This window comes from Erinaceus europaeus, chromosome 4, assembly GCF_950295315.1.
Source record: "Erinaceus europaeus chromosome 4, mEriEur2.1, whole genome shotgun sequence".
In the NCBI taxonomy this organism is placed as follows: domain Eukaryota; kingdom Metazoa; phylum Chordata; class Mammalia; order Eulipotyphla; family Erinaceidae; genus Erinaceus; species Erinaceus europaeus.
In genome coordinates, this window is record NC_080165.1 from 5,625,789 (window position 1) to 5,649,907 (window position 24,119).

General features: G+C 43.7%; 1 protein-coding gene across 4 annotated transcripts in view; it reads left to right on the plus strand.

The window, feature by feature from the left end:
- The window catches only part of PHACTR2 (phosphatase and actin regulator 2), a 275,038-nt gene that overhangs the window by 127,824 nt on the left and 123,095 nt on the right, over positions 1-24,119 (plus strand). For all 4 annotated transcript variants that reach the window (XM_060188670.1, XM_016185904.2, XM_060188671.1 and 1 more), the window contains exon 2: positions 19,785-19,952. In XM_060188670.1, coding sequence (XP_060044653.1) covers positions 19,785-19,952 — 168 coding nt within the window. The remainder of the gene's footprint in view (positions 1-19,784; positions 19,953-24,119) is intronic.

The window sequence follows — 24,119 nt, forward strand, 5'->3', positions numbered from 1 at the left end:
ACCGTTCCTCCGTCTCCTCACTTCTTCCTCTTTAGTGTCCCTTGGACCCATTCGTCATTTCCAACCCATTTTCACTGCTGCTGTCCAACCCAGATGCCTGGGTTATTGCAAGCACCTCTGAACTGAATGACAGGGATATAAATCTGGGGGCCCTGGGGACTCCTTATGACTAATTGACATAAATTCTTCTCCATCCCGTTTTCCATTGTATAAGCCTGCAGCTTGCATCTCCCTGCGCCCTGCTTTCCATTGTATGAGTCTGTAGGCTTCGTTTCTGCCTTGGGGAGATATTCCGGAATTCTGCATGTGGCCCATTAATCTCCTCCCAGATTCCAGCCTTGGGAACTTAGTGTGACTGCCAGGTTGGACCACAAACAGGCTTAGTCACATAATATGTAAATTCTCATGCATCTCTCCTTCCTTCCTTCCTTCCTTCCTTCCTTCCTTCCTTCCTTCCTTCCTTCCTTCTTCCTTTCTTTCTTTCTTTTCTTTTTTCTTTTTTGGGATCAACCTTTTGACCTAGAGATATTAGACAAGATTTAATGTGTTATTTTAATCATACTCCAATTACTTTCTTCCTGTAGGAAGAATCTTTCATAGTTGTGTCTAAACTTAAGTCACTTATTTTAAATTGTGAAATTCTTACTTGAGTGCATGTTATAATTTATATATGCCTGCTGCCAGTCTCCCCATAAAATTTTGTCCCTGTGTGCAGATGTAAATCAAATGGTCTTTATCTTAAAGGGAGGGGAAGTTATGGGAGAGGCAGAATTCTCTCTCACTTGATAATGTGTCCACTTGAGATGTATTGACTCCCCCCCCCCCTTTTCACAGACTGCGCACTCCTCACAAGCCATCTTGGGGTTTAGCTCTACAAGCAGACTTTGTGTTTCCGCCAAGCTCAGCCAGCCATCCCTACACAGTCCCTTTGCTTATAGCACATGTTAAGAATTTAACATGCTCTTGTTTACTTAAAGTCGATTTTTTCCTTTTGTAAAGTGACCTTTTCCCTATCCAGGCAGAGTTTCTTCAGACCCCAGATGCGGGTGTAACTATTTGATCTGTTAAGTATCCTGTAGCACGTCTAGGGGATGTGGTTCACGCCAGTGCATCAGGATGTCAGGCAGCTGCACAAACACATTCGTTCTACAGGTCTGTTGGCTACAAGTTTTACCTCTGAAATCCACTATCAGTGTCTCAGACACATGGAAGTCTTTAGTAACTTTTCCCATTGGGGGTTTTAAAATAATGGCTGCCTTCGTTAGAAAAACAACTCAAAAGAAACTGGTGGCATCAAGTTTCTAAAAAACTTACTGTGGTAAATAAGGATCCAAATGATCGTTCTTGGTGTGAGAGAAGAACACACTTAGGCTACAAGCATGGACTTAACGGTGATGGCAGGGAACGTTTTTCTAGAGAGCAAGCAAGTCCTTCTCTGGCTCTCTGGATTATTCCAGGAAAGAGGTTGGGAGGATAAGAGTTGAGTTATTACTCACTAGGGTTTACTTCTTGACTTCTCTTAAAGCACAGCCCTCTTCCCACCCATGACCTCTGATCCATTTTGTACAAAGGACACTCTGGAGGCAGATTATTGAGTTTAAATCTCATTTCCCAGCTGTGTGACCCCAACAAGTTGCTTGATCTCTCTTGGCTTCAATGTCTACAGTTATGAGATGGAAATACTAATAGCACCTCCTTCATAGGGCTGTGGTGGCGATTAATGAGGCAATATTCATAAAGCGCTTCTAAGAGGCCTCAGTATGACCTCTCAGATTGATAGATTAGGCAGAAAGCAGTATAAGAATCAGAGTTCTTTCTCTTGGAGAGGAGCCTAGAGATCATCTAACCCAGTTCCCTCATTTCAGCAGTGGAATATTGCTCAAGTTCACAGGACTACTTAAGTATTAAACTTGGGGTCTGGAACTGAGCTTTTTTTTTTTTTTTTTTTTTTTTTTTTTTTTTGGTGTTGGTTTGCAGTTAACTATCCCAGTTGGATAGTCACAACCCAGAACATTAACCAGGATTTATTGCTTGTCTTGATTGTGCAATGTCTCCTTCACTTTTCTCTCTGCAAACAGTCTTACTGTTAGAATTCGCAGAGGGTGCTGCCAGCTCACTCTGAGTTTGACTCTCATGTTCCATCGAGGACAGCTTTATTGAGTGAGGCGGGAGCCCTGAGCAAGAATCAGGTGCCTCAGGCTGTGTCTCTGCCACTAGCCGATGACTTAGGAAGGCACCTAGCCTTCTCGGGTCTCAGAACATCCAGGATAACAGGGAATTCTAGTCTTCAAGAGTCATTGTTCATGTAAGGTTTTGACTGTCCTCAGTGTTTCTGTGAATCACATTGCTCAGAACCGCTGCCTGCTGTCATATGTGTAGAATTTAGAAGAAATACAAAGCCGTCACTATTTACAGAGAATATACTTCTCTACTTGTCATCTTGCCTCAATGAACTCCTAATTTAGCATCGTTGAGGGCAGCCTCAAATGATGGCAGGAAAGTATATTAGCTTTCCCAGAAATCTTGTAAGGAAAAATGATAGATTATTCAGATCTTCAGTTAAGAAAAGACTAATGCTACCTTAAAAAAATAAATAAATAAAGGATTGAATTTAAAGCTCATTGTTTTCAAGTACTCTGTCATCGGAGGTCTTGACGTTGTCTATTTTTCATTTTGTAACTAGGTAGTTTTGATTTGAAATTCTGATGTATCGAGATGAAACTTACAAAATGATGGGTGAAAGAGGGCAAAACAGTGATCTTGGTTGGATAAATAAAAAGTGATCTTGGCTGGATAGACAGCTTAGCTGGTAGGATGTATGTCTTCCGTGTGACAGGCCCTACTTTTGAGCCCAGGCACCACATAGGAACACCGTGGATGGCGCTAGGAGGCCCGCCAGGGATGGTGAGTGACGCTGTAGCTTCTCTCTCTGTTTCTCCCACTCTCTGCCAGTCTCCACCCCAGGAAATAAGGGATGAAAAACCGTTGGTTCACAGCAGAAGCCACTCAGTAGAGGTATTATTCGTGTGTGTGTGTGTTTGTGTGTGTGTGTGTGTGTGTGTGTTGCTACCTTCCATCCACAACCAATGCCACATTTTAAAAAATGCTCTTGTCTAAATTCACTAACTTGCAGTCCAAGAACAGGTATGAACAAATCAGTAGTTATGTGCAGGCATGGGGGCTGCAGATTGGGGAAATATCCAGGGACGCTCTCTGGCTGTGAGCGTGGACTCTCTCTGAAGGCACCTGGGTAGTGCACGGCATATCAAATCATTTGTTTTCTGGTTACCTCAAGGTTCGTCTTGAAAAAACCCCGTGTTATTCATTGGCCACTGACCTCTTACACGTCTTCTAAGTGACAGGCACAGAAATTGACAAGGTTTGGAGGCAAGCTTAAGATCAGTCTTCCATCAAGAGGACTAAAATGTCTGAATTTTACTCGACTGTAACAATGTTTTTCTGTTTATTTAAATGGAGTTTTGTGGCAACCAGCAAAATAGCTCAGCTGGTAAAGTATCAAGCTTGCATGTCTTAGGCTTCCAGCTCAGTCTCCAGTGCAGCAAGTCCCAGAGCAGTCAGTCCCCTGGGGTCTCTGTCTCACAGGAAATTCATCAGCGATATGTAAGATAAGTATTTTAGAAATGTCATTTTTGTTTACTTTTGCTGCATTTAAAACACAGTGGCTAAATCATCTAAAATACTTTTAACTCTCATTACCTTAATGCTGATTATACTTTATTTAATAGCTGTTTATTTATTACATAAGAGACAGAGAAATGCACAGGAGAGAAACCACTCAGACACACGGGGCACTGGGGCTTGAACCTGGAACCCTGGGCGTTCAGGCTCTTTGCTATAGTCATTGGAGCTATTTTCCCCTGGCTGCAGTGCCGGTATATGGGCCCCTCATCATATTTTGAAGAAACCATTAGTTTGGGGGCACACCTGATTAGACACACACACAGTACCATGCACGGGGACCCTGGTTTGAGCCTTGATTCCCTACCTGCAGGGAGAACTGGTGAAGCCAGTGGTATTATAACCCTTATGGAGAAAGAAGAAACAGAAAAACTATCAGTTGGTGATTATATATATATATATATATATATATATATATATATATATATATATATTCCACTAACTAAAATCTTTCCTAACTCTAGACTTTTTTTTTCCCCACCCAGAGCACTGCTCAGCTCTGGTTATGATAGCGTGGATTAGAGTAGGACTTTGGAGCCACAAGCATAAACATCTGTATGCATAACTGCTATGCTATCTCCCCTGCACAGATGTATGTAGTAAAAACCATCGTGTGTACATGCTGTACATCCAGTTCCTCTCCAGAAGCTCAATTCTTTATTTATTTTTATTTATAAAAAAGAAACACTTTCAAAAACCATAAGATAAGAGGGGTACAACTCCACACAGTTCCCACCACCAGAACTCTGTATCCCATCCCCTCCCCTGATAGCTTTCCCATTCTCTATCCCTCTGGGAGTATGGACCCAGGGTCATTGTGGATGCAGAAGGTGGAAGGTCTGGCTTCTATAATTGCTTCCCCGCTGAACATGGGCGTTAACAGGTTTATCCATACTCCCAGCCTGTCTCTCTCTTTCCCTAGTGGGGTGGGGTTCGGGGACACATTGGACACATTGGCTGGGCTCCTGGACACATTGGTGGGGTCGTCTGCCCAGGGAAGTCCGGTTGGCATCATAGTAGCATCTGGAACCTGGTGGCTAAAAGAAGAGTTAATATATAAAACCAAACACATTGTTGACTAATCATGAACCTAAAGGCTGGAATAGTGTAGCTGAAGATTTGGGGGTCTCTGTTTTGTAGATAGTTAGTAGGTCTATTTTCGTTATATTCCAAAGGGCCCATGACTATACTAGTTTTTCTTTTTTCTTTTTCTTCTGAGCCTGACATCTGATACGCAGGTGGATCCAAGTTATTGGATCAAAAATTGAGAAAATCAATTCTATCTTTCATCATGTGTTCCCCTCCCCCCAGTCTGACCCACAGTCCTTACCTTTAAATCTGGTAACTTCTGATCGATCTCACAGTGCCAAAGTTTATCTTTGTTCTGTTCAGTTCTGTTTGTTTTCTCTGAATACCCATGTAGGTGAATTCACACAGTGTTTGTCTTTCTTGGTCTTATTTATTTCACTAAGTGTAACATCCTTTAAGTCCATCCATATTGTTGAAAGGGCAGGATTTCCTCTCTTTTTATAGCTAGCTGGGTGGTATTCTGTTGTGTTTATATATCCCATCTTCTTTACCCAGCCATCAGCTATGTACATTTTTTTCTACTTCTTGGTTATTGTAAAGAATGCTGCAATAAACATGAGAATATATATATATATATATATATATATATATATGGATTGATTTTTTTTTCTTTTTTCTTTCTTTATTTTTTTTCCTCCAGGGTTATTGCTGGACTCGGTGGCTGCACCATGAATCCACTGCTCCTGGAGGCAATTTTTCCCCCTTTTGTTGCCCTTGTTGTTGTAGCCTCGTTGTGGTTATTATTATTGCCATTGTTGATGTTGTTCGTTGTTGGTTAGGACAGAGAGAAATGGAGAGAGGAGGGAAAGACAGAGAGGGGGAGAGAAAGACAGACACCTGCAGACCTGCTTCACTGCCTGTGAAGTGACTCCCCTGAAGGTGGGGAGCCGGGGACTCAAACCGGGATCCTTACGCCAGTCCTTGCGCTTTGCACCACCTGCACTTAACCCACTGCGCTACCGCCCGACCTCTGGATTGATTTTTTTTTCAAGTAATTTCACTAGTTATCATTTAAAGATTTTCAGTAGTGATATGTATATGCATCTGTACGTAGAAAGTCAAAATATTTTCTAGTTAGCTTTAAAACTTTTTTTTTCTTCAAATTGAGCCATTTCTGATGTTAAGGACATAACTTCCTTTGAAATTTTTTTCAGGAATACGTCTCATGTTTGTTATGAACACAGCACTGCAATTATGAGAACCTGACTCTTCATACTGATTCGAAAGGTCATCTATCCTTCATTTGTTTCATCTCAGGCATTTTCCTTCTTGATTGCCATAAAAAAAAAATCTACTGATATTTGCAGGTTCACATCAGATATTGAACTGCGTGTGAGATAGCCCTCTCTTCCCAGTCACTCTGTCGCCCCTCGCCAGGTCTGCTCTGCTTCCCCCTCTGTTCGAGTGACTCCCTGCATGGTACCATTCACCACAGACTTTCTGCTTTCTTCACCCCACCATTTCCAAGAGCATCGTAAGGACAGGAAACCTGTCTTTCTGTGAGTGTTTGCCCTGGAGTTTGTATAACACCCAGATAAAGGAGGCATTAGAAGTGAAAGTGGTTATGGGGGCCATTTTTGGAGGCAGAGAAACCTGACATCTTTTTTAAATCTACTTTTATTAGTGATTTAATAATGATTAACGAGATTATAAAGTAACAGGCACAATTCCACACAGTTCCCACCACCAGAGTTCCATATCCTATCCCCTCCCTTGGAAGCTTCCCTATTCTTTATTCCTCTGGGAGTATGGACCAAAATTCTTTATGGGGTGCAGAAGGTGGGAGGTCTGGCTTCTGTAATTTCTTCTCTTCTGAGCATGGCCATTAGAAGGTGGATCCACACTCCCTGCCTGTTTCTCTTTCCCTAGTCAGGCAGGGCTCTGGGGAGGTGAGATTCCAGGACACATTGGTGAAGTCGGCTGCCCAGGGAAGTCAGGATGGTGTCATGGTAGCATCTGCAGATTGATGGCTGGAAGGTGGTAAGATATAAAGCAGGACAAATTGTTTAATAAACAGGAACCCAAAGGTAGGAAGAGAGCAGATGAAATGAGGGTTCTTTGTGTGGGAAGAAGCTAGGAAGTCTATTTTAGGTCTGTTCCAAGGGGCCCATGACTTTAGTAATTTTTGCCTGAGCCTGACAGCTAGCATGAAAGTGGGCTAAAAGTATTGTCTGGAGAGATGGTGTCAGAGTAGAAAATAGGGCTAGAAAGCTGGATTAGGGGCGGGGCAGGTAGTAGCGCAATGGATTAAGCATAATGTGACATCCAAGACCACCTAAGGATCCCGGTTCGAGTCCCTGGTTTCCCACCTGCAAGGGGATCACTTCACAGCAGTGAAACAAGTCTGCAGGTGTCTATCTTTCCCTCTCCCTCTCTATCTTCCCCTCTTCTCTCAATTTCTCTCTGTCCTGTCCTATAAACAAAATGGGAAAAATGGCCTCCGGGAACAGTGGATTCGAGGTGCTGGCCCCAAGCCCCAGCGATAACCCTGGAGGAGAGAGAGAGAGCTATCTAGCTGGATTAGGGCAGAGAGTAGCTCCCAAACTTGAGGAAAAGATAAATACCACTGACTGTTTACCCCACTGGTCTGAGCTAGGCCTCTATTTGTTCCTTTTTACCACAGGAGCCTGTGTGAAGAGAACTGACTATTGACACAAATTCTACCACCAGTGGGTGTAGCCAAGACCCACCCCTGTTTCTGGTTGTCATTCAGCCATATGGATTCTAAGTCAACAGATGTGTTACCTCTCTCTAGATGAATATAAATGCACGCTGTGTCCAGCAAAGGATCTGGTGCCTGGGGCGTGTGAGACTGAGTCTCCTCATCTCAGAGACAGCAGCTACTGAGAGAATCAGCATCAGCTGATTGAGTGAAAGCAGCATCTGGAGCACAGTGCGCGCTCAGTGGACACGTGTGGCTATTCGTTCTAAGCTTTCATAAAGTCCTCACTGGTTTCCACTTCTAGGAGAGGATGAAACCCAGCATGCTTGGGGGTGGGTGGTGGAGCTCTGGGCTAAGCAAGCACATGGTCTGAAGTACAAAGATCCTGGTTCCAGCCACCCCCGCCACAGTGGGGGCACTTCACCAGCTGTGAAGCAGGTCTGCAGGTGTCTCTGCCTTTCTCCCTTTCTCCGCCTCTTTTCTCTGTGTCTCTCTGTCCTGTCCAGTGAATTGGACACAGTGGCCACAGGAGCAGTGGATTCGTAGTGCAGGCACCCAGCCCCAGCGATTACCCTGGAGGGGGAAAAATCTTCAGTAGGAACAGCATGTGTAACTACCCATGGCTGGGTTCTGTTCATTCGATCTTTCACACTGACAAATGCTACAGGATTTCTGTTTTTAAAGTGTATGCTGTCTTCCCTGTTCCATGAGTTTAGGAAAGGAAAAATAAATAAATGGAGGAGGAGCTAGGAAATGCACCATGAAATAACTTTCAACCCTTGAAATTTACTTTTGACTCTCAGAAGTTTAGCATTGAAAGATACCGAGTTTCACAAACATTAAAACACAGGAACCTTTTAATTTTTTTTGCCTCCAGGGTTATTGCTGGGCTTGGTGCCTGCACCATGAATCCACTGCTCCTGGAGGCCATTTTTCCCCCTTTTGTTGCCCTTGTTGTTGTAGCCTCATTGTGGTTATTATTGTTGTTGATGTTATTCATTGTTGGATAAGACAGAAATGGAGAAAGGAGGGGAAGAGAGAGAGGGGGAGAGAAAGATAGACACCTTCAGACCTGCTTCACTGCCTGTGAAGCGACTCCCCTGCAGGTGGGGAGCCAGGGGCTCGAACCAGGATCCTTACGCCGGTCCTTGTGCTTTGCGCTACATGCACTTAGCCTGCTGTGCTACTGCCCAACCCCCAGCAACCTTTTAATTTTAATTTCCATATTTAACATTCTTGTCTGCGTAAGACTGAGGGTACTGACCCCAGCCTGGTCCCAGTCCTAGTATGGAGGCTAGGTGGTGCTGAGAGAGAGAGAACCGGGAGAGAGCTTTGGGGTCTGGCCTGTCTCTGTGAGCTCATGGTAACTGGACCACTGTTGCCTGCCTCCATCCTGCTCTCTTAGCAGACACTGAACATAGCACTGACCTTGCATGCGTCTGCCGTGTGCTAACATGTGCCATTCTGGCACTTTGAGGACCTGTAAGTAACACCGCGTATTCAGAGAGCTTGCCAAGGGCGATTCTCAGCACAGACGTCTCTGTGTAGAAACCCTTCACTACCGATGACAGACAGACCCTCAGTGCATCTTTCTTGGGTGATGACTGACCTCTCCTGGAAGGCCTCCTACATCCTCCACCTCTTTTGCCACCGTAGTCATTGAGGCCACACGTGGGGAAACAGGCCATCCATTTCTGATGCCACCGAGACGCTCTGAGAAGTGTGTCCGTGGGCGGTGCTGTCACTGTGCAGATGTCGCAGCGTGTTCTAGCACTAGCGCATGGCCTGCTACTCACCTGAGCGCTAGGGATCGTGGTAGCGCGTATGGTCTAGTTGGCAACATGTTACGGAATTCACGTAGACCCCATATTCATTATTCTTACTTGGCTGTCGTATTCGTGACAGCTAAGGAACATGGTTGCCTTACTTTTCATTCTTAATATTTCTGTTTATCTTTTTTCATTTTATATCTGATTAATAGTGGGTTATAAGATCGTAAGCTGACAGGGCATAGAAGTCCACGGTTCATTATGTAGTGCTTTTGTTTCCTTTTTTCTTTTTTCTTTTTGCCTCCAGGGTTATCACTGGGGCTCGGTGCCTGCACTATAAATCCACTGCTCCTGGAAGCCATTTTTGTTGCCCGTGTTGTTAATCTTGGTGTCATTATTATTACTGTTGTCTTTGCTGATGTTGTTGTTGGACAGGACCAAGAGAAACCAAGAGAGGAGGAGAAGACAGAGAGGTTGAGAGAAAGATAGATACCTGCAGACCTGCTTCATGGCTTGTGAAGAAACTCCCCCTGCATGTGGGGAGCCGAGGGCTCGAACTGGGATCCTTACGCTGGTCCTTGTGCTTTGCGCCATGTGTGCTTAACTCGCTGCGCTACTGCCCAACCCCCCTATTTATTTTCTTTTCTCATTTTTAATAAGTTTATTATTGGATAGAGAAAAAAAATTAGAGAAGTGGAGTTAGGGAAAGAGACAGACACCTGCAGCCCTGCTTCACCACTCATGAAGTTTTCCTCCTGTAGGTGGGGACCAGGGGCTTGAACCCAGGGCCTTAACCAGGTGTGTCATTGCCTGGCCCAGCATAGTTCATCAGGATTTTGTCAGCTTGCCCCAAGTGTCCTTGTGTTCGAGGACTCTATCCAGGATGTCACATCACATGTGTTGACCACTTCTTAGGAACTTCCAAGTATTTTGGGAGCCGTGAGTCAGAAACTGCACATAGACCAAATATATGTGAGAAATATTTTCGGCTATCTGAATGGTCAGAGACATTCCCTTTTTTTTTTTAAACTTATTTAAAAAATTTTATTGTGGGAGTCAGGCGGTAGCACAGTGGGTTAAGCACAGTTGCAAAGCACAAGGACCAGCATAAGGATCCCGGTTCAAGCCCCCGGCTCCCCACCTGCAGGGGAGTCACTTCACAGGCAGTGAAGCAGGTCTGCAGGTGTCTGTCTTTCTCTCCCCCTCTCTGTCTTCCCCTCCTCTCTCCATGTCTCTCTGTCCTACCCAACAATGATGACATCAATAACAACAATAGTAATAACTACAACAATAATACAACAAGAGCAACAAAAGGGAATAAATATTAAAAAATTAAAAAAATTATTGTATTATTTATTAGATAATTACAGAGAGAAATCAAGAAGGAAAGTCTAGATAGAGAAAGAGAGACATCTATAGCCCTGCTTCAGCACTCATGAAGCTTTCCCCTGCAGGTAGGGACCAGGGGCTTGAACCCGGGTCCTCGCAGCATTGTGACATGTGCGCTTAACCAGGTGCGCCACCACTGGGTCCTGGCTTTCCTTTTAACGGTTTGCATACAGCACAGTTGTTGATACCTGTACAACTTCCCATCCGCCAACAACAGGTCTTTGCAAGACGCTCTGTCCCCCAGCTCCAGTTCTTTGTAATATTGCAAATAGGATTATAGGTTTTTGAGGTGCGATTCCCATTATGACAGCATATCAAGGAACGTACCTCTTAAAGTGACTTAGCACCAAGGAGGTTGCTTCAGAGCACTTGACTGAAGCACTGATCACCTGATCACCCACTGACTCCACTTGACTCTATCCACCACCAGCAGCATTATTCCTCCTCCCCCTCCCCCTCCCCCTCCCCCCTCCCCTCTCCCTCCCCCCTCCCCTCCCCCTCCCCCTCCCCCCTCCCCCTTCTCTCCCCCTCCCCCTCCCCCTCCTCCCTCCCCCTTCTCTCCCCCTCCCCCTCCCCCTCCCCCTCCTCCTCCTCCTCCTCCTCCTCCTCCTCTTAGGATCACACATTTTGGGAGTGGTGATTAAGCTCTGCTACCTCAAAAAGGGAGGGAATTTATGTGATTTAACTGTAGTTTTATATAGATTTACGTTTCCCCACATTTCCTGTTCTGTAAAGGCTTATATCAGCAGGGGCTCATTGCTGTTTATTTTACACTCTGGGTTATGATCTCATGTGAAAACTATGGTGATTATCTTTGGGAAGTGGGAGTGTGGAAATAGAACTTTAGTGGTGGGCAACTATACCCTGTAATCTTGTAACTGATTTTTCTTTTACGTATAAAATGAAGAAATGAGAAAAAAAATACTTGAGGGAAGCTTTCATTTTTTTTTTGTTTTGTTTGAAATTTCTGTGTGCCACCTGTGCTTAACCCGCTGTGCTACCACCCAACTCCCGTTTTTGAAATTTCTTTGAAAATATTTTCGTGATAATGTTACAGCATATCACTACAATCCATAAGGAGGCCAGTTTGATCCTTTGAGTTCTCAGTCCAGGTGCACTCTGTCAAGAGAGCTATCTCCCAGCCCCCTTCTTTTATTTTGAATTTTCCAAATTTCATAAAGGTAGTGTTCTGGGCTGTCAGTGAGCCCTTTCAGTCCATAGGTCACTTCCTAAGGTGACTATTACAAACTGTGCTGCTGTACATAGGTGTACACAGATCTTGTTGGAGGGTTGTGTTTGGTTCCATCTATCCCCAGGGGAGGAAGTAGGTCCACTGAGTAGCCTTCTGAGAGTTCTCCAGACTGCTTTCCACAGGTGATGGACCAGTTGCATTCCTACCAGCACAGTGGACTAGTTTCAAAATGCACTAGTTCTCCTAGGTAATGTCACACAGTTTGATCCTTTGGGTTTTTTATTCTTTTCTTCTTCTACTGGTCATTCATCTCTCTGAGCCTCCCCCCCCCCCCCGCCCCAACACACACACACACACACACACATACACACACACACACACACACACACACACACACACACACACACACACACACACACACACGAGGAAGAGATTTTGTTCAACCCCAAAGTTAGCAGAGAATAAAGGTCTCTTTTAGACAGCCGTGTACAGGATGATCCCTCAGCCCCCTCCCAAGCCGCTATCGAGTCTTATCTGTGGTAGTTCATCAGCTCAGTTCCATCTGATCTTGCTTGATCCTGTGTCCAGAAATTCCTTGGTATTCCTTGGTATTTGGCTGCAAAACTTCTTGCCCTTGTTTCAGTTGAGAGAAAGACGTCACTTAAATGCAGGGGATAAAGTTAAATCTTCTTGCATACTGCTATAGTGTGTGGTGTGTGTATGTGTGTGTGTGTGTGTGTGTGTGTGTGTGTGTGTGTGTGTGTGTGAGATGTTACGTGGCCTTTAAAGGGGAAACTGAATGAATTACAATAAAAATATCAACACTGTACAGGGAAACAGCTACCCAGCAGAGCACACAGCTGGCTCTCTGTGAGTCCTAGTTCAAACCCTGACAACGCACGGGAGCACTGGGTGAGCTCCATGGCTGGTGGAGTGGTGCTGTGGTGTTTGCTTCCTCTTCAATAACGTAAGAATGGGTGCAGGGTAGGGGCGCACCTGATTGAGTGTACGTGTTACAGGGCACAAGGACCCAGGTTCGAGCCCCCGGTCCCCACCTACAGGGGAAAGCTTTATGAGTGGTGAAGCAGGGCTGCAGGTGTCTCTCTGCCTCTCTCCCTCTCTATCACCCCCTTCCCTCTCAATTTCTGGCTGTCTCTAGCCAACAAATAAAGATAATAATAATAATAAAGAATAGAAAATCTGGCCCAGGAATCTGCTCAAAATTGCTGTGTATACATGAAGCCCTAAGTTCATTCCTCGAGACACACAGAGACACACACAGAGAGAAATTTAAAACATGGCCAGGGAGATAGCTCAGCCAGTTAGAACACCAGTTTATATGCTAGAGATGAAGGGTCAATCTCTAGCACCACCTTATGACAGAACTGAGTGGTGCTCTGATTCTCTCTCAATAAATAAATGTCTGAAAAACAAAAATTGTAAACATTACATACATTTGAAATCTATAACAATCATACTGTGTAAGCTTAACAAATTACAATGCTGCAAAGAAAATGCCCAAGGACGGAGGTAGATAATAATAGTTCTGCAAAGACTCTCTCATGCCTGAGGCTCCAAAGGCCCAGACTCGTCTCCTACACCACCCTCAGCCAGAGCTGAGCAGGGCTCTGATTAAAAAAAAAAAAAATATATATATATATATATATATATATATATATATATATATATCCCAGACACAACATTACAAGAAAATAAAAGGTTTTTTTTCACTTCTTTTATCTTCTTGCTTTTAAATACCAATGCCTTTCAGTGGGTTTTTTCCTTTTGGGTGTAATCAAATCATCATGAGTGGTGTTACAAGCACGTACTTGGTACTGGGAGTGTTATCAAAGTGTTGCTTAACTGCATCTGATTTCCTTTTCATTGCTTTTGCTATTATTGGACTTCAGAAATGCATTCTAATGAATTTCCAGATATTTAACGATACGACGTTTTCTCTTTTTCACTGTCAGTTTCTATCGACTCAGCACCACAAGTTCTCTTACTTGGCATTTTCTAGATGAGGGCGCACTTGCACGGTCTGTGAGCTAGAGTGGACTGCCATGTTCTTTCCCAGCAAGTGAAGTGATGGTGTGTGGACAGAAGCCTGCAGCAAATATCACTTTATCTGCAAGTCGAAAAATGCTGCACACGCCTTCGTCTAAGAAGCCTCGTGCTTTACTTTTCACATCCAAAAGAGAAGGTTCATCCACGTGTAGAGTCTGTCTTCAACAGTAATGTCTAGTCTCATTTATTTATAAAAAGGAGACGTTGACAATAGGATAACAGGAGGACAACTCCACACAATTCCCACCACCAGAACTCCGTATCTGATCCCCTCCCCTGATAGCTTTCCTATTCTTTATCCCTCTGGGAGTATGGACCCAGGGTCATTGTGGGATGCAGAAGGTGGAAGGTCTGGCTTCTGTCATTGCTTCCCCGCTGAACATGGGTGTTGACTGGTCGATCCACACTCCCAGCCTGTCTCTCTCTTTCCCTAATGGGGCAGGGCTCTGGGGAAGCGGAGCTCCAGGACACATTGGTGGGGTTGTCTGTCCAGGGAAGTCTGGTCGGCATCATGCTTGTATCTGGAACCTGGTGGTTGAAAAGAGAGTTAACATACAAAGCCAAACAAATTGTTGACCAATCATGAACCTAAAGGCTGGAATAGTGCAGATGAAGTGTTGGGGGGTGGTCCTCCATTTTGTAGATAGCTAGTAGGCATATTTCAGTTAAATTTCAAAGGGCCTGTGGCTATACTAGTTTTGTTGATGTTGATTTCCCTGAGCCTGAAATCTGATATGCAGGTGGATCCAAGTTATTGTCTGGGGAGATGATATCATGGCTGGAAAAGGGACAGAAAGCTGGATCAGGGAAGAGAGTAGCTCCCAAATAGGGGAAAGGTGTATAAATATTTTTGACTGTAAACCCCATTGATTTGATGTCATCTGGGGCCCATATCAGCTTAGGAACCTGTGTGACCTCTGCATCCCTGTAGATCTGAGCTCACATTCTGTGATCATGAGTAGGAACATTCCAAGCTGCCCCAATATCAGGACCCATTTTCCTCAGGTGGAGCATAGTGTATACTGTCCAGCCTCCCTTTGGAGGATGGAACATTCTCTGCTGTTGTTGATCCAAGTTGAGGGTAAGGTCCTATGGGGGCCCACAAAGGGGTCTATTGTGTTGTTCCTGATAGAGATGACCGGTAACAATGGAGAGAGGGATTTATTGGAGGTCTAGGCCCATCATGTCTATGTGGGCCTCTCTCAGGACTCCCCGACTAGGGCCCTAGCTGGTGGGGTGGCCGTCTCCTTTATTTTTAATCTCTACGGTCACATTTGCGCTGTCACTGCCTCAGTGATGGCTTTCTACTAAATGAAAACTAACGCCTTCTCTGAATTCTTACCAACTGTTGGTGTGGAGAAATCCCATGTATAGTATGGGCCTGTTTTCATGGGGAAAATAGACTATGTTTGTGACATTTGGAGTGTCTATGTTTAAACAATGGGTGACGATAATTAAAAACTGTCACATGTTGGAGTAATACTTAAGATACTTCAAAACGTTAGCCTCAAATATGAAAAAGAAAGTGTCTGACGAACAGCAGGTTATTCTAGACAACATGAAAGTAAATATAAACTAATATTTAAAACAGGAAATTTTGACATTCATCCTGGACTGATGATCTCTTCCTATGGCAAAATTCATTAGACATTTGAAAAAAAAATTAGAAAGTTTGAAATTTTTATACTAGTGAAAAAGAAAAATACGGAAATACCAGTGACGCTGGCAGTGCCCTTGGATTTTGGAGAGAAGCAAAGAGATGACCTTCTGCTCCTGTTAATAAGGCAGGTAGTGGTCCCGTGTGTGTTTCTTTCTTTTTTTTTTTAAGAACATGTATTTATTTTTAAACATTTAATTAATTAACTTACAAGAGCACTGCTCCACTCTGGCTTATGTTGGTGCTGGGGACTGAACCCAGGACCTTGGAGGCTCTGGTATAAAAAAGCCTTTTGCAGAACCATTATGCTGTCCCTGCAACCCCATAATTTCTAATGACCACTGGGGAGATAAAAGAATGAGATTGCTCAGTAATTCCAAAAATATAGTGAGTACCTTCTATCAGTGAAAAGTCTGTGGTGTGTATCAGTGTCTCTGACTCTCGTCATTAGCACTAGTCAACTTCCTTTCCCAAACTGAGCTTGAAATGTATCACGGAGACAAATACAGTTAGTATCTTTGTATACAGCGAAGAATTAAACATTAAGACCTTTTAGCTTTTCGTTTCTCAACTTATGTAGTTTCCTCCACATGCCACTGAGGGAGCTATTTGGTTTACTTTTTTGTTGTTGTTGTTATTTATTTTATTTTTTTAAGGGATAAAACCTTCACCTCAAAGGTTAAGATCAAAAGCAGAATTTTAATGGAGTGTCAGTGAACTGGATATAGAGTTGGAAGAAAATGAGAAGCACTCTTGTGTCCAGAGCCACAGAGGTGGATTGGAGATGGAAATTTTTGTTCCTATGTTTGTAATAATCAACTCTTTTACATTTCTTAGCGTTAAATAGTTGACATTAAGCCCATCTGCATAAAGTCTTCTCTGTGCAGAAGGAACACCATACACTGAGCTCTTCTTTGCGTTGGCCCCCAGTTCAAGGAAGGCAGCTGCACAGGCATGGAAATAAAGTCAATGGGGATTTTTACACTCTTTACTCTGGCGTAGCCTCAAAATCAGTCAAACTGAAGGACAGATTTCTCTCTGCCTGTTGCACTGTGGCCAGTATGGGCCGGGTGAAGTAGGGTTAGCACCATAGACAGAAGATTCAAGTGGTATAGGACTTGCATTTGCACTAAAATATTAAGTAGACTCCTCTGCTGAGAACAGTGGGCGTTGTGATACTTCTTTGGAAGAAGACTGGTAAGGATTCAGGTGTTGGCAACTAGTAATTGTCTTTTTTTTTTCACTCAGTGTAAGATGTTCCTGATACATCAGATGACTTTACAAGTCATCTGACAGATGCCATTTTTGTCTTATGAGGCTTTCAATCTTTTAAAATAATTTTGAGACATTTAAAGTACACTTTTAAATATGTATATTTGATTTTGTTTTAATGAGAGAGAGAGTGAGAGGAAGAGGGAGAGACTAGAGCACTACTCTGCTTTGGCTTGTGGTGAAGGGGATCGAACCTGGGACTTTGCAGTGTTGGGCACTAAGGACTTTTGTTGGAATTTTATTGGAATCCCTTGCTTGATCTACCTTTGACACCTTCTCAGCAAAAGAAGCATAGGATGTTTCTTCAGTGGTGTGGAGTGGTTATAGAAAGAGTCCATTTGTCCTCCCTGAAGAGTCCATTTGTTCCTCCTGATAGGGAGGAGGTAGAGGGGTGAGTTCTTCATCACTGTGAAGCTTGGTGAGGTTTCAGAACCCCACTAACACCATACGGCGTGAAGCTAGGCTTGTCCCTGCCGCAGAGTGGTTAGATCTGACCCCACACATTGGGAGAGGAAGACACCTAGCTTCTACTGGGCTGGAACAGAAGTCTGCGCTCCAACTCAAACGTGGCCCACTGACACTGGAGAGATGTTTCATCAGCGTCTATCTGATGGGCACAAAAGTTCGACAACCGAGAAAGTGCCACTTAGTCTTCTTTGATTGGACCCCGGCAGAACCATTAGAACTTTTTCTTAAAGCCAGTCGAGGGTCCCCTTTGTTCACAGAGTCGGTTTCTTCGGTAGTATTTGTCTGGGGATTGAACCATAGTCGCCTCAACATTTCATGTCCAGGTCTGTACCCTGATGGTTCCCTGTTGTCGACATCTCCAGCTGTGAGTCTGGTGTGCTTGAGAACATGGGAAAATGGAGGTGTCCCACTGCCATCCTGCTTCTTGTGCTGGAGGTCCTAGGCTGGTCTACTTCTTTTATGACGTGTCTGCAGTCTTCTTACGTTTGTTTCATGTGTAATACCCAAGGTGCTGGTTTCTTTGTCTGCTTGATTTAGGAAAGAAAATCAGAAAAGATGAGCCTACTGCCTTCCAACAAGTAGAAGCCCTTGATATTCAGTGTTTGTGTTTTGTTCTCCCCCAGTATTTTGTTAAAAGAGTTTTGAAGATGCCAGAGTTGAACAGTTAACTACTACATATCCACCACCTAGGCTCAACACCTAACATTTTACTATATTCTACTTTATTGTATATTTCACCATCTGTCCATTCTATTGGTCTAGCTATTTTTTTTAAACTGGCATCATGGGGGCTGGGCAGTAGCACAGCAGGTTAAGCGCATATGGCACAAAGCACAAGGACCCACTGAAGGATCCCGGTTCGAGCCCCCGGCTCCCCACCTGCAGGGGAGTCGCTTCACAGGCGGTGAAGCAGGTCTGCAGGTGTCTGTCTTTCTCGCCCCCTCTCTGTTTTCCCCTCCTCTCTCCATTTCTCTCTGTCTTATCCAATAACAACAACAAGTGTAACAAATACAAGGGCAACAACAAGGGCAACAAAATGGGAAAAATAGCCTCGAGGAGCAGTGGATTCACAGTGCTGGCACCAAGCCCCATCGATAACCCTAGAGGCCAAACAAACTGGCATCAGTATATTTCAGTTCCTAAACACAACACTCTGCATATCATTAACTGGGCTTCACTGTGTCTGGCCTTTGGAAGGCAAAATTTACATCAATTTTCAAAGACTTGTATATTCACAGAGGGATGAGAATAGCCAAAAGATCCCTGAGGCTCTTGGGGTGCTGGGCATCAAACTCAGGACCTCAGGCATGGGAATCTAGCACTCTATCCATTGCTCCACCTCCTGAGCCATGGAAGGCAAATCATATACAGAGAGAAATAAATGCACAGTATCCCCAGTCAGCCTGTGGTGGGCTTTATAGTATCTGTTATGGAGATAATTCCTATTTGCTCTCTGCTTTCTTGTATTAAAAGTATTTTGTCACCTTTAGAACTTGATAGAAATGAAGCAACCCAGTCCGCATCTCTTGTGTTTGACCTTTTTTCAACAGTGTTGTTGAGATACTTGGATGTTATATAAAGCTCACTCACTGAACGATATTTTATTGCATAAGTAATGCCTGTATTTTCCACAGCTGTTATTATTGGTGGTAGCTATAAGTTTATTTGAAGCTGAAAAGCCCTTTTTTTTTTTTTGTAATAAAAGCAGAAGATAGTTTTGGCATTGTCAAATTAGGATTTAACTTCTTGGCACTAAAAATTATTTTGTGAAGGAAGATCATGGTTTGAACTACATCATAACTGTAATATTTATTCCTGAGAATGCCAGACTAGCCTCTGGAGAAACATCTTATTTCAGGAATACTTAGAATACTCTGTTTCTGCCCCAAATGTTGATGTATTTGCTTCAGATGGCTCCAGCTGTGTTGGCAGACCCCTGTTTGTCTGACCCTACTTTTTTTTTTTTTGCCTCCAGGGTTATTGCTGGGGCTCAGTGCCTGCACCATGAATCCATTGCTCCTGGAGGCCATTTTTCCCCCTTTTGCTGCCCTTGTTGTTATAGCCTTGTTGTGGTTATTATTGTTGTTTGTTTTTTAATAGAACAGAGAAATGAAGAGAGGAGGGGAAGACAGAGGGGGAGAGAAAGACAGACATCTGCAGACCTGCTTCACCACCTGTGAAGCGACTCCCCTGTAGGTGGGGAGCCGGGCGCTCGAACTGGGATCCTTACGCCGGTCCTGGCGCTTTGCGCCACCTGTGCTTAACCCACTGCACTACCGCCCGACCCCCTGACCCTACTTATGTGAGTCTCTTGCGTCTTTTCTGTTTCCTCAACATGATGACCTGAGGGAACGATGGTTTCAGATTGATTTATTCACTGATAGATATCAAGGGGATCCTGCCAGCTGGGAACTAGGGCAAAGTAAACTTCATGTGAGATTCCTATTGACAACCAGAAAAAGACAGACCATGTGGTTTGAGACTTTGATTACAACTTGCTCTTTATTTCCCTTTCTACAGTTGATGGACTGGACAAAGCTTCTCTAGCAAATTCAGAGGGTCCGACTACAGGCTCCCACACTCCTCCCTTCAAACGGAAGGGGAAACTGTCCACCATTGGTAAAATCTTTAAGCCTTGGAAGTGGAGGAAAAAGAAGACCAGTGACAAATTTCGAGAAACTTCAGCAGGTATGAATATTACCATTTTGGTAGTAGAGAGCCATTGTTAATGTTTTTAAAAGGTAGAGAATTGTGTCTTGCAGTTTTTTTTTCTTTTTTCTTTTTTTCTTTTCTTTTCTTTTCTTTTTTTTTTTTTTTTTAAATATCTTCCTTGAAGTATTTGTTCTGTGGGCAAGGTTGAATGGCTGCTCAAAGAGTGTTGTCATATTTATTGTTCAATTTAAAAGATTATTTTCAACTTGAGTGTTACTTGTTTGGGGAACATCTCGACTTACAGAATTGTTGTCAAGAGGGCATGTTCCTCCATTTCCCCACGACAGGCACCAGTACACTTTTCACATCCACCAAACCCTCACCTTGTTCCATCACCAGGCACGAGGTTCCCCAGCCTCCTCTTCCTGTCTCTTCCTCCTTCTGAGTCCTTGAATCTGCAGTGTCGACCCAGGGCCGCTGAGGGCTCACCTGCATTGTCACCAGCACTGTGTCCGTGCTGTCTGTGAGTGAGCTCAGCAGGTCTTCCGCTTCCTCCTCCCTCTTAGTCTGCAGAACTTTCAGCACCGGTCTAGTACCAATGGTGTTCTGCTTAGGGCAGCAAAGCTCATTTCTTTCCAACTCCACCATCCGAGTTTTCACTGCACCATAGTCTAATAGTATCAGTATATGCACAGGCTCATAGAGCTTATCTTGCTGGAATTCACTGAGCTAAAAGCTGGCCTTTGACTCCGCAACTGTCAAGTAAAAGAGAAAATAGGACGCACATCACAAGAGAGCAAGGTGGAAACACTAAGGAAATTTCTTTGAAGGAAATCGTCTCTGATACACTTGCCGACTTCTTTGAACATTTCATATTTTAAAACGATATCGGGGATTTATCTCAACATAATCGTAGAGGACGAATGAGTATAGATAAAAGATGGCTGGCAGATAGCTTGCCTAGTAACGTGTTCCCCTTCCCGTGGGCAAGGCCTCTGGTTTCAGCCCCAAAACATGCGTGGAACCGTGGCTTAACGGTGAAGTTCCCCAGATGGTGGAGTGATGCCTGGTGTCTCTCCCCTCTCTATCTGAAAAAGAATTTTTAAAAATCAGGTCAGGGGTGGTAGAATCATTCATGTACGAGGTGCCTGTGCTACAAAAAAAATAAATAAATAAGAATTAAAAATTAAAAAGAGGATTGACCTTGAGTTGGTCATCATTGAAGTCAGACAGTATGTTGAACTTATTATCTTTACTTACACATATTGAACATTTCTATAACTGAAGGGCAGAAGGAAGTAGAGTGTGTTGGGGGGGGAAGATAGATTGATTGTCATCTTCATCAGCTCCTGATTGACCTCTTAGATGGGCAGGCAGATGCAGGTTGGGGACAGAACCCTACCTCCAGAGTGAAGATGCCTGTGTCCCAGTCATGGACTGGCCACCAACCACCCTATGAGCTTGGACTAGTCACAGCTGTCTCTAGGTTATCTGGGGCCAGAAAACCCCTAGAATTGCCAGATCAATCTTGAGAAATAAATAAATAATAACAAGACCAGAGGCATCACACTTCCTGACCTCAAACTCCTTTATCGAGCTACTGTAGACAAGATGGCCAGATGCTGGAGCCAGAACAGACAACACAGCTCCGTGGAACAGAACTCAAACGTCCAGAATTTAGTCCTCACACCTACAGGCGACTCATTTTTTTTTGTTGTTGTTGTTGTTTTTATTTTTTGATGAAGGGGCCCAGAACATTAAATGGAGAAAGGAGAGTCTCTTCAACAAAACCACCAGAAATAGACCTGCATATGACCTAGCCATTTGTCTCCTGGGAATATATCCAAAGGAAACACCTATCAGAAGAGACCTGTGTATATATCCATGTTCATAGCAGCACAGTCTGTAATCAAAACCTAGATACAACCCAGCCAAGTGGCAAAACAAACAAACAAACAAAACCTACGGTGGAATACTACTCAGCTGTTAAAAACAGTCAAGTCCTCTTCTTTGCCTCATCTTGGATGAAGCTGGAAGATACCATGTTGAGTGAGATAAGCCAAAAAGAGAAGGATAAGTAGCAAATGATGTCACTTATAACTGGGGCCTAATAATGAGGGGCCGAGAGGGAGGAGACACAGGAAAACATGAACTGGGCCTGGGGTATTGCACCAAAGCAAGGAACTCTGGGACAGGCGGTAGGAAGGGGCTACAAAGAACTGTGGGGGTTGCGTGCATAATGAGATTATATGCATGTGGGGCAGGGGTAGTAGATGGAATAATGGTTATGGAAACAGATTCTCATGCTGGAGGCTCCCAAGTTCCAGGTACAATCCCCCTTACCACCATAAGCCAGACCTGAGCAGTTCTCTGGTGAAAGGAAGAAAGAAAGAAAGAAAGAAAGAAAGAAAGAAAGAAAGAAAGAAAGAAAGAAAGAAGTTATATGCATGTGTCAATGACTACACTGTGAAGCATGAACCCCCTCAATAAAAAAATAATAATGATAGACTTTAAAATTGTATCACAATAGCATTAAAACATGCTGAGAAGATGTGTGAAAAATTCCTTGTGAATTTGTCGGCTGCATTTGCACCATCTCTTTTTCTTTTTTTTTTTTGAAAAAGTTTTTTATTTATTTCCTTTTTGTTGCCCTTGTTTCCATTGTTGTTGTAGTTATTATTGTTGATGTTGATGTCATTGGATAGGACAGAAATGGAGAGAGGAGGGGAAGACAGAGGGGGAGAGAAAGACAGACACCTGCAGACCTGCTTCACCACCTGTGAAGCGACTCCCCTGCAGGTGGGGAGCCGGGGATCCTTACACCGGTCCTTGCGCTTTACGCCACATGCGCTTAACCCGCTATGCTACTGCCAGACTTCCTTTTTTTTTTTTTTAATTGTTATTGTTGCGATTTAAATTTCATAGGAGGTTATCGACTGTCCTTTGATGGAGTATTTTATCATTACTTTGTATGTGTATTTATTTATTTATTTATTTTCCCCATGTTATCCGGAGCTTAATAGTTTACAGTACAGTTGTTGACACATGGATACAGTTCCCCTTCTCCACATAATGTGTGTCTGCAAAACTTCTGCACTCCCCAACTTCACACCCCAAAGCCCCTCTGCACCTCAGGCCTCTGTCTTCCTGTCCCTCCCAGGAGCGTCTTCCGCTTTCGTCCAAGTGTTTGTTTTGCCATTCTGTCCTTGTCTCCCAACTTCTGCCGACTAATGACGTCACCCAGCACTCACCCACTTCTCCCTGACTCATCCCACCCAACACTGTTCTTCAAGGTCTAGCCAAGAGGTGGTAAATCCCTGGTCTTTACTCCATTTTGACTTGATTTTGGTGGATAGTGTTAAGGGGTGGTCTGGCTGCGTGCTCTTCCCAGTACCGTTTGTGGAAGGAACTATTGCTCTGTAGTATAAACTGACGTCGGGGACACGGCACTTCTGCTTATTTCCTTATTTCTCTCAAGTGCTCTGGCAGTTCATGGTTCTTTTGTGGTTCCACACAAATTTTTGGACAATTTTTTTTTTAATTTCCTTGGTTCCTTGTGAGTGTTGTATCTAATTTACAATATCTGTGACAGGCTTTTTCAGTTTGGCCTTGGTTCACCCACATGGGTCATATTACTCCGTCAATTACCCTCCCCTTCCTCATGTCTTAATTTCCTACTGTTGTTGTGTTCCTGGTTCACTGATCACCTGAGGTAGAGTTGGCATTCCATTATTTCTTCTTCTTCTTTTTAAAAGATTTTATTTTTATTTATTCATGAACATAGAAGGAGAGAGAGAGAGACAGAGACAGAGACAGACAGACACACAGAAAGAAAGAACCAGACATCACTCTGGTACATGTGCTACTGGGGATTGAACTCAGGACCTTGTGCTTGAAAGTCCAATGCTTTTTTATCCACTGCACCACCTCCTGGACCGACCACTCCATTATTTCTTCTAATGTTGGATTCCTTTCAGTAATTATAAGGCAGAATGGGTAGTGGAAAATTCTTTCAGCTTTTATATGTTAGAGAAGATTTGTACTTCTTCCTCATACTTGAAGGATAATTAGACAGGATAGAGTATTTGTGATTGGCAATTCTTACCTTTTAATACTTTGAAAATATCATTACTCTCCCTTCTTACCTCGGGTTTGTGATGAGAAGTCTGATGAAAGCCTGACAGTCATACCTCTCTATGTCAC